Below are 15,789 nucleotides of genomic sequence, written 5' to 3'. Positions count from 1 at the left end.
TAATAACTTATCAAACATGTCTAACCACAGACTTGGACTTTATTAGAAAATGTGAGTATTTTATAGACATTTCTAACTGCATTATTACCAACTAGAATAAAAACCAGCCAGAGGGATTTTTCACAACATGGTAACGAAAAAAGATGTAACTGATCTGTTAAGCATTTGTAAAATATTAACCATTAATAAAGCACAACTTATGAACCCTTTTATACAGGGTGACATATCAGTAACTCAGACAGCTGCAAATAGTTGAATCATTGACATTTCAAAGAAAACAATCCATTACTTTGTTACATTACTGAAACCTTTATTGATGATCATACATGTATTGAACTGAAGGCCATTATAGTGCAACTCATCAAGACGAGGAATTATTACAGGAGTCCTTGGTGAGTAAAGTTGGAGACGCTACAAACATTTTAAAATAAGATTTAGCTCTAATTTGGTTGAACTGTGAAACTTTCTGTAAACTGAGATTCTGAGTAAACTTTAATACAAGTGACTTTAATACCCTGAACTTAGATGCGGCCCGAAATGTCCACATCAGGGTCTCGTTAATATCTTTGCATCGTCTAGCGTAAGTTTTTACAGTTCAGGCTGTAACAACCTGAACTTAAGAGTCTCTATCCAGCCCTGCAGGAGAAGAAAAACAAGATTTACATTATTTTTTTCATCAATGGCTCTAAAACAAACGCATGACAACAGCTAAAAAACAAACATACAATCCAGCAGATATGTGATTTAATAGTTAACCCTGTGTAGTAATTTTACATCACGTTATATTTCTAGCATTACTGTCTGCAGTACCCTAGTGTGTGAACGATGAACCTGCCGTGTGCACCTTACAGGAAGGCGCAGAGGAATGTACGTTATACTTTACGTTACAGGGCTGCTGATGTTGTAATGGACAAATACAGATGTGGGAAGACGCAACTTGATGAAGAGGTTGGTTAACCGATTTAGCCGATACAGTATAATAATGCTGATATCATCGTTCCCTTTAGTCAAACAGACGGAAAACAAAATCATCATTCTGAATGTTTTGTGTGGAAACCGGCTCCCAATCACACGATATGACAAACAGTATTTCTCTTTTTCACCTGCGCAGATTGTTTGAGTTCTGGGGTCTGTATCACAAAGCAAGTTCAACGTGGTCTGTTTGGGTTCACTGACATCGGTGATTCTGGATATCTGGTATTTGACAGTGGTGGAGGAAGTATTCAGATCCGTTACTTAAGTAAAAGTACTTACACCATACAAAGTCCTGCATTGAACATGTTCCTTAAGTAAAGGTATGTGAGTATAATCAGGAAAATGTACTCAAAGCAGAAAAATGTCTCTTGTGACTGTTATACTATTATTTATTATATAATTAGATTATTATTGCTGATGCATTCATGTAAAAGCAGGATGTTGTTGCTGCAGCTGGTTGAGGTGGAGCTCATTTTGAACTGTTTTGTATCGGACTGCAGCTAAAGATTATTTTCATTCTGGATCAATCTGCTGATTATTTTCTCCATTAATCGATTGATTGTTTGGTTTGTAAAAATTCTGAAAATAGTGAGAAATGCCGTCACAATGACCCAGAGGCCAAAGTGTGTCCAACCGACAGTCCAAACCTCAACATTATTAACAATAAATTACAGTTATTCAAATAATTAAAAAGGAAAAACAGCAAATCTTCATGTTTGTGAAGCTGGAAACATGAAAAATGACTCAAACAATTACCAAAAAAGCTGCCAATTAATTTTTTGTCCATCGATTAAGCGGCTAATCGTTTCAGCTGTACTTGTACAATTTTCATGTGTTTTGTGTCCAAAAATCTTAATTTGTAAAGTAACTAGTAACTAAAGCTGTCAGATAAATGTAGTGAAGTAAAAAGTATAATATTTCCCTCTGAAATGTGGTGGAGTAGAAGTATAAAGTGGCATGAGAAGGAAATACTCAATAAAAGTACAAATACCTCACATTTATACTTAAGTACTTGAGTAAATGTACTCCACCACTGGTATTCACTAATCCAGCTGTGAGTGAGTTCCCATGAGAAAGGCGGAGTTGTTAAAGGTCCGTTTAGTCCGCTTACAGCTCTTCAGGAGTACTATGTGAAAAAAGTTGTAATAAGTACATTTAAATTAAAAAATTTGAGGTACTTGTACTTTAGTAAATTTTCTGCTACTTTATACTTCTACTGCACTACACTTAGAGGACTTTTTACTCCACTACATGTATTTGACAACTTTAGTTACTAGTTACTTTGCAGATTCTGATCATTTATACAAAATATAAATAAACTAATAAATCATGATGTATTATTATTGATTAAGCTACACAGCAGTATACAAAGTAATTAAAATGAGCTCCACCTTCACCAGCTGCAACATTAAAGTGATGAACACATTAATGCATCAATAATTAGAATCTAGTGATATATATTATTCTGAAATGAGCCATTCTGCATAATGAGTACTTTTGGTACTTGAAGTATATTTTGATGCTAGTGCTTTTGTAATTTTACTTTTTATTTTAAGTAAGAGTATTTTTACACTGTGGCGTTGCTACGTTTCCTTAGGTGAAAGATCTGAGTTCTTCTTCCACGGCTGTAACTTTGCTAACAGTCGCTTGGGGCTGAAGATGAAGACCAGACCTCTGTAGCTCCTCATCTCTGCTGCTCATCTGCTAGCAGCTCGAGGCTACATTAACCACTACTAGCATAAACACACACAAATCTCCAACCAAGCTGTCTGCGGTTGAGTTGCATTGTGGGTAATGTAGGAGCCAGGTTTTGACAAGGAAGAAGAATGCGTGGAATAAAAAAGACGATATAACCACACAACTAGAGGAGAGTAACAGGCCGTAAAAACATGAGCAATAAAGCAAAAAAGACTGAACAAACGGCCATCACAACTTCCCAGATCGAAATCTTTTGTTCGGAGTTCAAAGTCTTGTTCGACCAAAAGTTCAGAATGATATTCAGTTTACATGATGTAAGACAAAGAAAAGCAGCAAATCCTCACATTTGAGAAGCTGGAACCAGAAAATGTTTTTTCACTGTTTTTGCTTGAAAAATGACCGGCCCATTATTTTTCTGTCAATCGACTAATCGATTAATCGTTTCAGCTCTAGAATTATCATTTAGGTCTTTCTAAATACATGTTCAGCAGTCTAAAGCGAGTATAATTTCTTTATTTCCTATAGTGACATTATGGTGCCTTTTCGGCTCATAACGAACAAACTATTAGGAATAAGTGACAGACTTAAATCATCGGGAGCCCTCAGTGTCTTGTACTTCAGCCATTTTTAAAAGCAAAAATATTAAAACATTCCCAAGATCCAGTTTCTCTGTTGTGACGATTTTCTGTTTTATTTTGTCTTATGTTCCAGTAAATTTATCATTTCTGTGTTTTTGACTGTTGATCGGACAAAATAAGCAATTTTAAAGACGTCAACTTGGGTTTTTCGGGAATTGTAACGGGTATTTTTCACAATTTTCTGGCATTTTATAGCCCGAATGATTAATCAATTAAGAAAATAATCGGCAGATTAACGTGTAATATGAAAATAATAGTTAGCTGCAAGACCTATGCTTGTGCAAAATATGTTTCTTCTATCTCTGACATAATTATCAAGGTTCGCAGGTATCTGTCTTTGTGATACAGACCCGTGATGCTGCTGTCGGATGATGTGCAGACACACAAACACATCACTTTAAGTATTTGTCTTTTTTTTTTTTTTTTTTTTTTTTTTAAACACGCAGCAACCAAACATCATTGTCGTCATCTTCAAAAAAACAAACAAACAAACATCCAGCAGTTAATTCTACATCACGTGGCATCGAGGAGAGGAAGTTATCTTCTGACTACAAAAGCAAGAAAATAAACTTGAGCAGATTTTTTTTTCTATTCTCTTTTAAACTACCTGCAAAACATCACATCACCATCATCATTCTAACTTTCTGGTTAAAAAAGGGAGGGAAAAAAAAGAAAATGAAGATGGGAAATAATCATTCGTATTGAGCGGGCAAACACGCACAGTGTGTAAAGCTTATACAAAAAGGAGAACAAAATATTAAAACACAGTGTAACACATTAAAGTATGATGCAATCCAATACAATAGACAACTGATACGTCTGTGTGAGGTTTGCAAAGTTAAATTTTACTTTCAGAGGTGTTTATTTAACTGGTGGTTATTCTTATGGCTGTAGATGGTGGTGTTGCATCGGACTGCATTATACTGGAAGGTGTTTCTTTTATTTTGTCCACCCACTATGCACGTCTGCCCTAAATGTCTCATGTTCTCAAAGTGCAAAAACAAAACACGTTCCCTGAACTTTTGACGTAGAAGATAAATTTAAATGTGTATTTACCAGATCGACTGTAGAAAATATACCTGACGTGTTTTTTATTCGTTGTCTGGCTCCAACACAAAACTATAAAACACTCAAATCTACTCATCCACTCTTAGGAAAGACGCTGCTCAGTAACAGCATCTCGTGTGAGGTTGTGATAACCGAAACCTGTAATAACCCTTGCCAATAATCTCATACAAAATGAGCGTGGAAACAGATCCACTGTTCACTTCCAGCCAGCTCCGGGAGAGCAGCGAGCGAGGTGGGGCAACAGCAGGTCCCTGATCGCTCACAGGAGGGCAGCCTCACCCAGAGAGAGAGAGAGAGGACCGGGAGAGGGAGGTTGGGAGAGACTAAAAGAGAAAGAGGAGAGAGAGAGAGAGAGAGAGAGAGAGAGAGAGAGAGAGAGAGAGAGAGAGAGAGAGAGAGAGAGAGAGAGAGAGAGAGAGAGAGAGAGAGAGAGAGAGAGAGAGAGAGAGAGAGAGAGAGAGAGAGAGAGAGGGTGTATTCCCTGAAACATAAACCGCCAACGAGCTCTGACTCTGCACAACTGTTGGCCTCGCTCTGCTTTGCTTGGGGTCGTGACAAATTAAATAAACTAAGTGTGCCAGACCTCATGAGAGGGATTTAACAGCTCAGTGTTTCAGAGACACACTGCATGCAGAAGGGGGTTAGATGTGAGAGGGTGATAGCAGTACAGATTGCATAGAATTAAACAGTTAAATATCTTCCAGGAGCCGTCTACTCCTGCGCTTTTGCATGCTGTAACCCTACACAGCCCATGTAGGACCTTCTCCCTCTGCTACTTCACAGGCGGGAGTACGATCTGGTTGTGTTTCAGTGATGACTGTGAAATGTACAAGTCTTATAAATTAAAGCCGAGGCAGCGTCGAGGAAGACGACAGGCGACGTGCATGTGTGCAGCTGAACTGAGTGTGTTCTGGCGAGTGTTAGCAGCATGCTAGGCTACCGTGGGTGAGCTCTACAGTGCAGCCAGCTGTTTGCAGGGCGTCACAAGTCCAGCTCGCTCTCTCAGCTCATCCGCTGAGGGGATGCAAATCCACCTTGACCTTCTCGCCGCTGCTCAGCATCCCCACGGTGGGGTAGAGGCCTCCGGGAGGAACCACCATCTCCCTCCGACCCATCAGCTTCCCGTTCCTCGTGAAGAACACCTGCAGGACCACAGGGGGGCGACAGTGAGTTAAAACACACACACACACACACACACACACACACACACACACACGTCTTTCACTGTAAATCCACTGACTGAGCATAGTCATGAAAGAAAAGTCTTTTCATAATGACTGATATTAATACAAACTTCATTTGAGAGCACTCAGTGTGCCAGTTGTTAACAGGAATTATGTGCAGTTAGGAAATATCATTAAACAAACTAAACAAAAGTAATATCTGTCTTCTTGATGGGGGGAAAAAAAAGTCAGTGTTTACAGTACATGTCTCTACTAAATCAGCAAGTGATCAAACATTATCCAGCTGTTCTCAAAAGAACATCAACAAGCTTTTCAATGCTAATACAGAGGGCTTCTTTCCAAGTCTGAGAGCAAATACCGACACACTAAAAAAAACAAGTGAAGTACTGTGAAGTGTGTGTCTTCGATAAATCAGGCTGAGTCACAAATCAAACATTTACTGTACCACCCACTTGAAAAAAGAAAGGCTTAACCGCTATTCAATTACAGATGAAGGGTGAGTGAAACTGCAACAGGCTTCATTAGTTTGAACACCAACAACCCCGACACCCGCACACACGTGCAGCCGTGCCCACAGAGACCTCTGTGATGTCAAGGAGCAGTGCATTGAGGGTAATGTGTCCTGCTGAATAAATATTGACAAATCCCTGGATTACGACTCGGCCTGTTATATTCTCACCCACTTGGGTTTCAGTACTGCATGCACTCATCCCGGCCTCTACTTGCACAACTGCGTGGGGGCAAGTTAGCCCAGCGGCTACGAGTCAAGACAAAGTGAAAACCGCAGTAATTAAAACAATAACGTAATTTAATATACAGGAAATTGACCAACAATCTTGTACTATTTAGGCTGGAGATATAAGGGTGTATCCATGCGTGTCTGAAAGGCTTAAAAGGGACAGTTCACCTCAAAATCATAAATATATATATTTTTCCTCTTACCTGTAGTGCTATTTATCCATCTACATTGTTTTGGTGTGAGCTGCAGAGTTTTGGAGATATCGGCTGTACAGATGTCTGCCTTCTCTCAAATATAATGGGACTATATGGCACTCGGCTTCTGGTGCTCAAAGCGACAAAAAAATACATTTGAAAGACTCAACGTCAGCAACGTCTCTTTCCAGAAATCACGACCCAGTTACTTCAAGATAATCCACACATTTGTTGTGAGCAGTTTCATGTAGGAACAATTTTTCTTTCTACCAAACTACACCAGCCAACCGTATCACCGCGCAGAAGGAAGCGCTACCTGCTCAGCACCAAACAACAGACAGACAAAGTTAGCAACTAGCTTGTGAACGCAATGGAGCATTTAGCAGCTAAAAAGAGACAGAAATTTTCCTCAGGAGTTATTTGAGACCACATCAGAGATAAAGTGGGGAGTAAATATTGTTAGATTCATCAGATGGACACAAACACGACTCCACATGGATGCTTATGTTGCTCTGTGTCTGCTTAAATAAGCAACTGTTTGCTAACAAGTTTACCAGACAAAATTTAAGAAGGTGATGATATATCAGTGCTGTGTTCACAGCTTGTTACGCTTCCCCCAAGTGGTTAAAAAAAAAATCTAAATCTCTTAATTAAGACAAATCTATTACTGCAGGTTTACATTATTTCCCATTTAAATCATAAAATGCTCATGAATCTAAAACATGCATAGTTTACATATGCGTAGCAATGGTTAACACAGCTGTGTCGTGTTGATGAGTGTTCCTCACCGTGACCTTCCTGCCCTCCTGTCCCTGCTCTACCTCTTCCCCATCTTCCTCTTCGTCATTGAGGTACAGAACGTTCTGGATGCCTGCGTGACCCGGACGGACCTCCAGCCGATCCCAGTCGTCCATGTCACCTGAGGACAAAACAGAGCAGAGTGTGTTCGAATAGATGGCCTTCATGTGTGAGCAGAGCAGAATTGCCGCTGTGCCACAGGTTTTATTCACTGACAAAATACCAGCCCAGGAGAGACAGTGCAGAGTAGTAAGACAGCAAAACATGTTAATTAAAGCCACAACTTCAGATGTTTTGTTTTGTTAGCGGGCCATCTGTCTTATGCCGTCTGTACATTTCAATACTACAGTAAGTGCGAATTGTTATCACAGGTTTGGTAATTTGAAACGGATCTACTGAAACCACCTGGGAGCAGGAAAGCCTATATTTGTCCCTCGGGGGGTAGGGGGGGAATGGAGAAATTCCCCTTCCAGTGACTGTTCTGCTTTCTGTGTGGGGGTTTCTTGGTTTGCATCCAGTTTCTTTCCCACATGCAACACAATGAACTCTGTTAAGACCGAGTGTTGCCGCAACCGTCTCATGCTAAACCACGATAAGCAGGTTTAAGAGCGAAACCTCCCACGGACACACCAACCACTTTTAATGAGTGACGGTGTAATTGTAGCACCTGAACCCTCTGCCCTCACCTTCTCCGTCCAGGATGTAGTCTCGTGGGAACATGATGCCGCAGCCCATGATGTCACCTTTGAAGCAGCGAGGACCGAAAGCGTCTCCAACGCCGCTGCCGTGAAAGATCTTGCCATCGTCTGTCAAGAGAGGAGGAGCGAGAAAGAAATGTTCAATTTTGCAGCTATTAGTTAATAGCTAATAATTCATTGCATTTGTGTCTGTTAACCTGTGAGTTTCTGCAGCGTTCACCAATTTAAGACTATTACGACCTCTTTAATACCACATAGAATGTAATTTAATACCTGTTTCATGAGTATGTATGATGGAAAACCAGTCTAGACAATATGGCCTAGAATTATTTATTATTTGATTATAATATCAAATTATTTTCATTACTTCCCAGCTGTGTATAACAATAGTTTCTAATGATGTAACTAATTAAATTAATGCGACCAGATAAGCGGCAGAAAATGGATGGATAGATTAACCAATTATAAATGATTAATTCACCAAAATCAACGCTTGCGCATTATCAGACGATGAGCTTTCTAGCTGCTGTAGCTAGCAGCAGTGAGAGTGTTTGCTACCGGTCTGATGGTTCTGATTAAAACTCCACATAAAAGGATTGAACAGCCTCCTGCAGGACAATCCACTGTCACAACAATCCCACTTTCAGTGTATAGGTGTTTAACATCGCCTGACCACATTACTGCCCACTGCAGGCAAGAGAAAATATTTAAGACTTTTGTAAATCAAATTTCAGACTTTTTATAACCTTCTAAGGCCTTTTTGGTGAGGCAGCTGCAGGTTTTGAAAAGTCTTAAAAAGACACCCTGTATGAGGTCATTATTGTCCTTCTGTTACATGTCCCGTTGCTGAACTTGACTTACAAGACGTGGACTACAACGCGTCTTTTAATGTGTTTACCACAGCGTGTAACGTGTACATACAATGTAGTGCTAACATTCAGGACATCCTGACATTCCAGTCAGATGATGATGTGTAAAGGCGAAAGCCAGTGCTAATAAAAACACTTCTCTCTCCAAAAAAAAAAAAAAGAAAAAGAAAAAAGACATCAACAACATCCAAAGGAAATCATCAAAACAACACATACTACAGTTGCGAGAGACAACAATGGGGGGGAAAAAAGGGCAAAAGAAAAACATTGCAGAGGTAGCCTGCAGACGAGTTCTCCTCAAGCGAAGCGGCGTGGCTGCTGCTGGTAAATATTTATGGAGTTGTCATGGGACCCGCCCCCGGCTCAGGATACTGTTTAAACAATCTCTATCTGAGCACCGGGAGGGAAACAGAGACACTGTATCATTACGGCTCCCATGCGGGCCCTTGTCACAACACCACACACTAGGCAAGCAGTGCAGCCACGCCGGCAGAGGCGCAGCACGGCTAAAAATAGCAGAGCAGGGCTTTGGAGAGTGACATGGGCTGGCACTGGAGGTGAGCTGGGGTGTGGAAGTCCAGGTTTGGGCCTAAGGATGGAGCTAGTTCACTGGGACAGGAAAGGTAGGAAAAGCCTGATGGGGCTGGACGGATGTTCGCGACAGTGACTGGACCCATCTTCTAAAATTCTCGCACAGTTCATTCACAGTTTTTATTTATATATTATATTTACTGATTCACCGACTCCAACTACCTGAACACTTTACGACTAAATCAATGGGATAAACCTATAATTATCCTTAAAAAACACACTTCTGTTAGTCTCCCTCTCGAGTGTCCTTTATACATAATGAAATTAGGGCTGAAGCGATTAGTCGATCAACAGAAAATCATTAATTCAAGTAAAAACACAAACCATTCTCCATTTCTAGCTTCTCAAATGGGAGGATTTGCTGCTTTTAGCTGTTTCATATTTCACTGTAAATTTTTATATCTTTGGAGTTTGGACTGATGGCTCTGGGAACATGTCACGGGCATTTTTCACTATTTCCTGACATTTCGTAGATTAAAGGGAACAATTTAGTATTCCACTTAAACACAATAAAGTTGGGGGACTCACAAGAGACAGAAAATCTAAATCTGTGCAGCAGAGGCAGAGATATCCTGACTTTAATCACTAGTATGGGTCATGCTATTCAATAGTGTTTTTCCATTAGATTTGGAAGAAATAAAAAAAAATATTAATTACAGCACTAAATTAGATAAAGTTCTGCACAGTAAACATTTAAATAATCTTGTCATATAACATAGCCTTTAAAAGTTACAGTAAAAAAACAAAAATAAGCAGTTGTGTAAGGCTATCTTTGTTTGTGAGCACAAAATAATATGTTCTGGTGCTTTTCTCAAGTGTGATTTGGTGCTTAGATGGTTGGAAATCAAGACACAGGAATCAGGCTCAAAGAGTTGAGCTAGGCTGTGGCGGAAAATGTTAAAATTTGTGTTGGAGACTAGAGAGTTTAAAATTAGCATAGAGGTGTTGACCAAGGTTTGGCTCTGAGGCTAGTGAGAGTGTATGGAGCAGAATACTGCCGATGGTGTTAATGCAAGAGTCAAGATCATAAACTGAGGCAGTTGTTAGTGAAGCTAACATTGTTAGCTACTGTGACCGGCCACCAGGTGCGGGATCAAAGGGTGATCCTCGCAGCAACAAGAAGGTGAAAACTGGAGCTGGGTTTAGGGTTTGGAGCCGGGCCCACAGGAGGAGAGGGCAGGCTCTTTGGCTAAGAGAACCTGACTGAGGACTGAGACCAGCTGGGAACAAGAAAACAGGCTCTCTTGTAACATGAGAGATTGTCTGGAAAAGACTGGGCTTCCCTGCCCAGGGAACAATGACTTCACAGACTCCAAAAACATGAAAAATTAAAAGAAAATATTTATATTCTTCTATGATTTCACACATGAGTTTGCACATCTTCTTAAGAATTTACTATAAATTCCAATTGCAACTGCCATGTGAGTTTATCACAAAAAAGTGTTGAGCTGTTGATGTACAGTATACAATATACTTCCTGGGCCCATTTGCAGTGAGGCCCCAGCTGTAATGAACAATACATTTAAATAATCTCTAGTTAGATGGTTAGACCTCCTCCAGAATGAAGTAGTGCAGCATGATTTGCAGTTTTGCTGGGCCATGAGGCAGTACAGACCCAGCAGTTATATGGTAACGTTACGGTCTTCTGTTTTAGCTCCAGGCTTTATGGTGGTGCTGATGTGATGAACAACATGGTGTTGGTTTTAGAGCTGAAACGATTAGTTTATAGCCAGACAAATATTTTGATAATGAAATTTTTAAAGTTACATTTTCCAAATATTCTCTGGTTCTTCAATTTGAGGATTTGCTTTTATTTTTCTTTGTCTGTAATAATAATTTGAATATTTATGGGTTTTGGACAGTTAAAAAATACAAACAATTTGATATCATCACAATGGGCTTTGAGAAATTGTGAAGAATATTTTTCACAATTTCTCAAAGCCCATTGTGATGATATCAAATTGTATTTTTTAACTGTCCAAAACCCAGAAATATTCAAATTATTATTACAGACAAAGAAAAAAATGCTTCTCCAATGACAAGAGTTGCTGCTATTCTTTGTTTTCTATGATAGTTAACAGTTATATCTTTTTGGTTTTGGACAAAACAATCTGTATACGGCAAATCGCGATTGAGAAAATAAGCTGCGGATTAATCAATAATGAAAATAATTGCTATTTGCAGCCCTAATTCCCTTAGTTGCGTGGTGTCATCCACCACAGTATGGACACGAATGGTCTGGGTGCATGCTCAATTCAGATAGTGGTTATTGTGTTTTCTTTGTGCCTGTTAGCGTTATAGAGAGTTGTGATCCAAATCCATTTTTGTCCCATTAGGTAAGAAGGTAATATAATCCCCCTAAACAACATGTTGGTATTGAATATTTGTTTTTGCAGAACCTGAGCTGGAATCAGATTAGAACCCGTCACTGATGGTGGTGAGGGATGGATGGTGGCGGTGGCGGGCCACAACCTTCAGCTGCGGGTGTTGAGCCATAGCACGTGTGAGTCACTGATGGGGGGTTTTGGAGGGGGTGACAGGGTTAATGAGGCCTGCTGAGGAGCACTCACTGGTTGGATGGCTGGTTGCTCCTGATAGGGCCCACAGGGGCCCGCAGTGCCCCACGGCCCATTTACTTGCGGGGCCAGCCCGAGCTAACACACAGGATGGCGATCCACATTGGGCCAGCTCCCAACACAAACACTCGTGGTAACACCACCGCATGCCAAAGAACTCTCAAACTATACAAGCTATACAAAGGAGCAGCGATATGGTTGGCAGGCATCTGTAAATATAACTGGAATATATCTGGAGTAAAATCACATGTGATCCAGGTCAACAACGGTCGCGTGCCCAATACAACGCAATATAAATCAGGGTGACAGAAATAGAGAGCAGTAGTCAAACTGTACATGCAAAGTATAAATAAGAAAAGGAGGAATGTTGTATTGAATCATTATGTTATTTATGGATGTGCCTTCAGGCTGCATAATATAACTCAAAAGACTACCTACATCCACTCTTTTCTTGAAAGCTAATGATAAAAACACTAACAGTGCGTTAAGGAACAGCATGAGGTACGATAAAAATATAACAATGAGTTTCAACAGTCTATACAAAGCTAAGGCCTGCCAAGAATATCCTTTAGATACTGAGGTCAAATACAAAAACGAATCATAAAAGTTAATAAACAAACAGAGGTACCATGTGTCACAGAAACACCTCTTCACAGCATTCTTGGCTCGCACCGAGCAGGAAAACCAAGGTAACAAAGCTAAAGTCATTCCTTCTTTAAGCAATTTCTGTTGTGGTTATATGACCTGGAGTATAAAATACCGTGTATACATTGAGTTTTTGTCACTCTGCCAAAGAGCGTCTGCATGCAATTCTTGAGGTTCCTGAGTTATTCAGCGAAAAATTTCGGATGCGTGGAGGAGCGAGGGGAGACATGAAGAAGAGGCCCTGGCTGTTGATTTTAAGTAGCTGGATCAGAGCCTGCACCTTAACCCAAGCATGGGAAGGCAAACCTCATACGCACAGCATGGAAAACCACATACATCATTTTAGTCTCTAACAAATAAGATTAATGGGAGCTGTGCTGGGGCGTGCACATTTCTGTGGTGTCCAACACACAGCAGCCAAACCAGGAAGACCGCAGCTCTAGACCTCTGGGACTGGCATGATGAGCCCCTGTGAATGACTGGCCTCGTCCGTCACTCAGCAATGAGGTGTCATCCACAGACCTCGGCAGGACGCACAGCATCAACTGTTATTATTATTATTATTAATGTATCCTAAGTATAAATGCAATCTGCAAAGGATATGGGGATTTAGGACTATAAACATCAACTCGAAAAACATGAATGGAATGTGCGGAGTGAACAAGAAAATGTGTTTTGAGAGCTGATTTGGAGGTCAACTGGAAGAAAGTATATAAACCTTCCTCTAAAAATAAAATCATACACGTTTCCTGGTGGAAAAACATACGACAGAAAGTGACATTTGTGTCATGTGAATCATACAGAGTGAGAGCATCTGAAATCCCCTGTGAGAAAGATTAACAATGGGATGCTTCAGACCAAAATAATGCTGATAAAAGCTAGCTAGCTCCCAACTGCTTCGGTCTGATAAAGACTAACAAGATCTTGACTGTGACAGTGGATTGTTAGATAAAGAGCCGGCTACCTACTGTAGCTTGTACGTTGTAATAACAACCACCTACCTACTGCAGCTGCCGCTATTCTCATATCATGGCAGCAGCGTTTGATAGCTAATCTCTTAGCACTGATAGCGAGGGCTGCTGAGACCTGGAATGGGAGCTGTGGGGGTTTTGTGCAGATGCCTGTGCAGATAATGTTCACAGGCCTGTCGTCACAAACAACCAAGACTGAACGTGTGTGTGTGTGTGTGTGTGTGTGGAAGCATAAGAAGATAAAGATATCTAAACTCAAGTTTTTTGTGTCTTGTTTTTTTTGGTTCATTGCTTAGAGATATATTTTAGATGACCAAACTCCCACAGAAAGAGAGAGAGAGAGCAATGGAGAATCCTTTTCCTCTTTCTGATGCTGTCACCGTCTGTTTTATCTGGTTTCTGTCCCTTTTATCTGCCTGCAATCCTCCTTGATCTCTGTTTGTGCTCGGCACCTTAACATCCAGCTGAGATGGTGCCCTGTGATGTTTGCATCTAAAAGGCAGCAGATAGATGCTTTAGAGGAAGTCTATCAGATTTATTTATTTTGTTGAAACAACACTTCAGGGGAAATTCCACATTGACAAAAGGAATTAACACACAACCTTCTTTCTGAGAAATGTAACACTATAGACAGAGAGAGAAAGAGAAAGAGAGAGAAAAACGGGAAAGGGGCTTGAAATCTCACCTGCATGGTACGCCACTGACCCTCTGCTCCATCCCGGGTGTCGGTTCCTGGGGTAGTCCTGCACAGACACAAACAGTTGGATGGATTTGATTTATTTTAACATTATGTACCATGGAGAGAGGGGAGGAACTAATCAAGACCACGCACACACACACCTCTTTATATAAATGTCAATTTACAAAAAGGGTTTCATATAAAATGAAGCACAACCATTTCAATGCTATAATGAAACCTTTCAGAACATATTTGTCCAACAGTAGGGTTGGGCCTATGGATGACAGTCAGACCACTGAGCCATCGTAACATTGTGATTTAAAAGCCGCCGTAAAACTGAGGATTAACTTACCTACAGAGCAAACTCTCTCATTCTCTCCTAGGAACATAAATTTCAGAAAGGTAGGAGTCGGACTACCACGCCTACCAAACATGAAGCAATGTGCTACACTGGTCTTAAACAAATAATTCCTAATCGTTATATTGTTATTAACCCTTTTTTTCACCATGTCACGTTAACTGAGAATTTTTCATGTTTAGGAAAAATATAAATCAATGAATTATTAATATTGTAACAACAACAACATTGTCGTCCATCGCAATGTTTCACTGTGGACATTGTCATATGCCAGTTCGGTAGACATCGCCCAACCCTAACCAACTGTACAGTTTCTCAAACCAATCTGAAATAAAACAATTACTGTTACTTTGAAAATGTTTCACAGAATCATAAATATAAACCATCTTTGAAATACATGCTTATCAGACTCATACTGCTGAGAAAACTACTCGCATGATTGCCCAGTTGTGAGTGAGCAGTTACCATGTTTCTGCACTGGTATTACAGTTAGCAGGTAACATGTTAACATATGGGATTGATTCAAAATAAACTACAGTACTCATGTTGATGCCACCCAGTGCAACTTTAACTACTAAATACAATAGATATGATTTCTTTAGTATCAGAAAACAAGGCCAAGAGTCTACAGTCATGCTAGCAGCTCTGTGAGACTGTACACAGTGGTGCTTTGAGCTAAATGCTAACGTCAGCATGCTAACATGCTCACAATAACAATGCCAACATGCTGATGTTAAGCAGGTATAATGCTCATCATGTTCACCATCTTAGTTTAGCATGCTAGCATGCTAACATTTGCTAATTAGGAATGTCATTAGTTTTTTCATAAACCAAAATGTTGGACAATTTGAATTTTAACGTTATGATGGCTCTAAATAAAATGTTATGGCATCACCCAAAGTGATTTCAATTCATGCTGAGGGGAATGGATGGCTGTACCAAATTTCACGTCAATCCATCCGATAGTTGCTGAGACATTGCACTAAAAAGCCAAAAATGTCATCCTCATGGTGGCTCTAGAGGAAACGTCAGGGGATCACCACAAATCATTTGGCTTCATCGTTTGGCAACCATGAATGTCTGTACAAAATGTCAACCAACAGAAACG

General features: G+C 40.2%; 1 protein-coding gene across 1 annotated transcript in view; it reads right to left on the bottom strand.

Annotated features, from left to right (window-relative positions):
* Nucleotides 1-289: 289 nt before the first annotated feature.
* spryd3 (SPRY domain containing 3) overlaps nucleotides 290-15,789 on the bottom strand; it is a 53,979-nt gene continuing 38,479 nt past the window's right edge. The window contains exons 8-11 of the mRNA XM_044210073.1: nucleotides 14,330-14,387; nucleotides 7,981-8,100; nucleotides 7,285-7,415; nucleotides 290-5,521 (exon numbers count right to left, since the gene is read on the bottom strand). Of these exons, the coding sequence (XP_044066008.1) occupies nucleotides 5,387-5,521; nucleotides 7,285-7,415; nucleotides 7,981-8,100; nucleotides 14,330-14,387 (444 nt within the window). The 3' untranslated portion in view covers nucleotides 290-5,386. The remainder of the gene's footprint in view (nucleotides 5,522-7,284; nucleotides 7,416-7,980; nucleotides 8,101-14,329; nucleotides 14,388-15,789) is intronic.

Source organism: Siniperca chuatsi, linkage group LG10, assembly GCF_020085105.1.
Source record: "Siniperca chuatsi isolate FFG_IHB_CAS linkage group LG10, ASM2008510v1, whole genome shotgun sequence".
NCBI lineage: Eukaryota > Metazoa > Chordata > Actinopteri > Centrarchiformes > Sinipercidae > Siniperca > Siniperca chuatsi.
The sequence above is the reverse complement of the archived record's forward strand: the minus strand, read 5'-3'. Positions and strand labels throughout refer to the sequence as shown.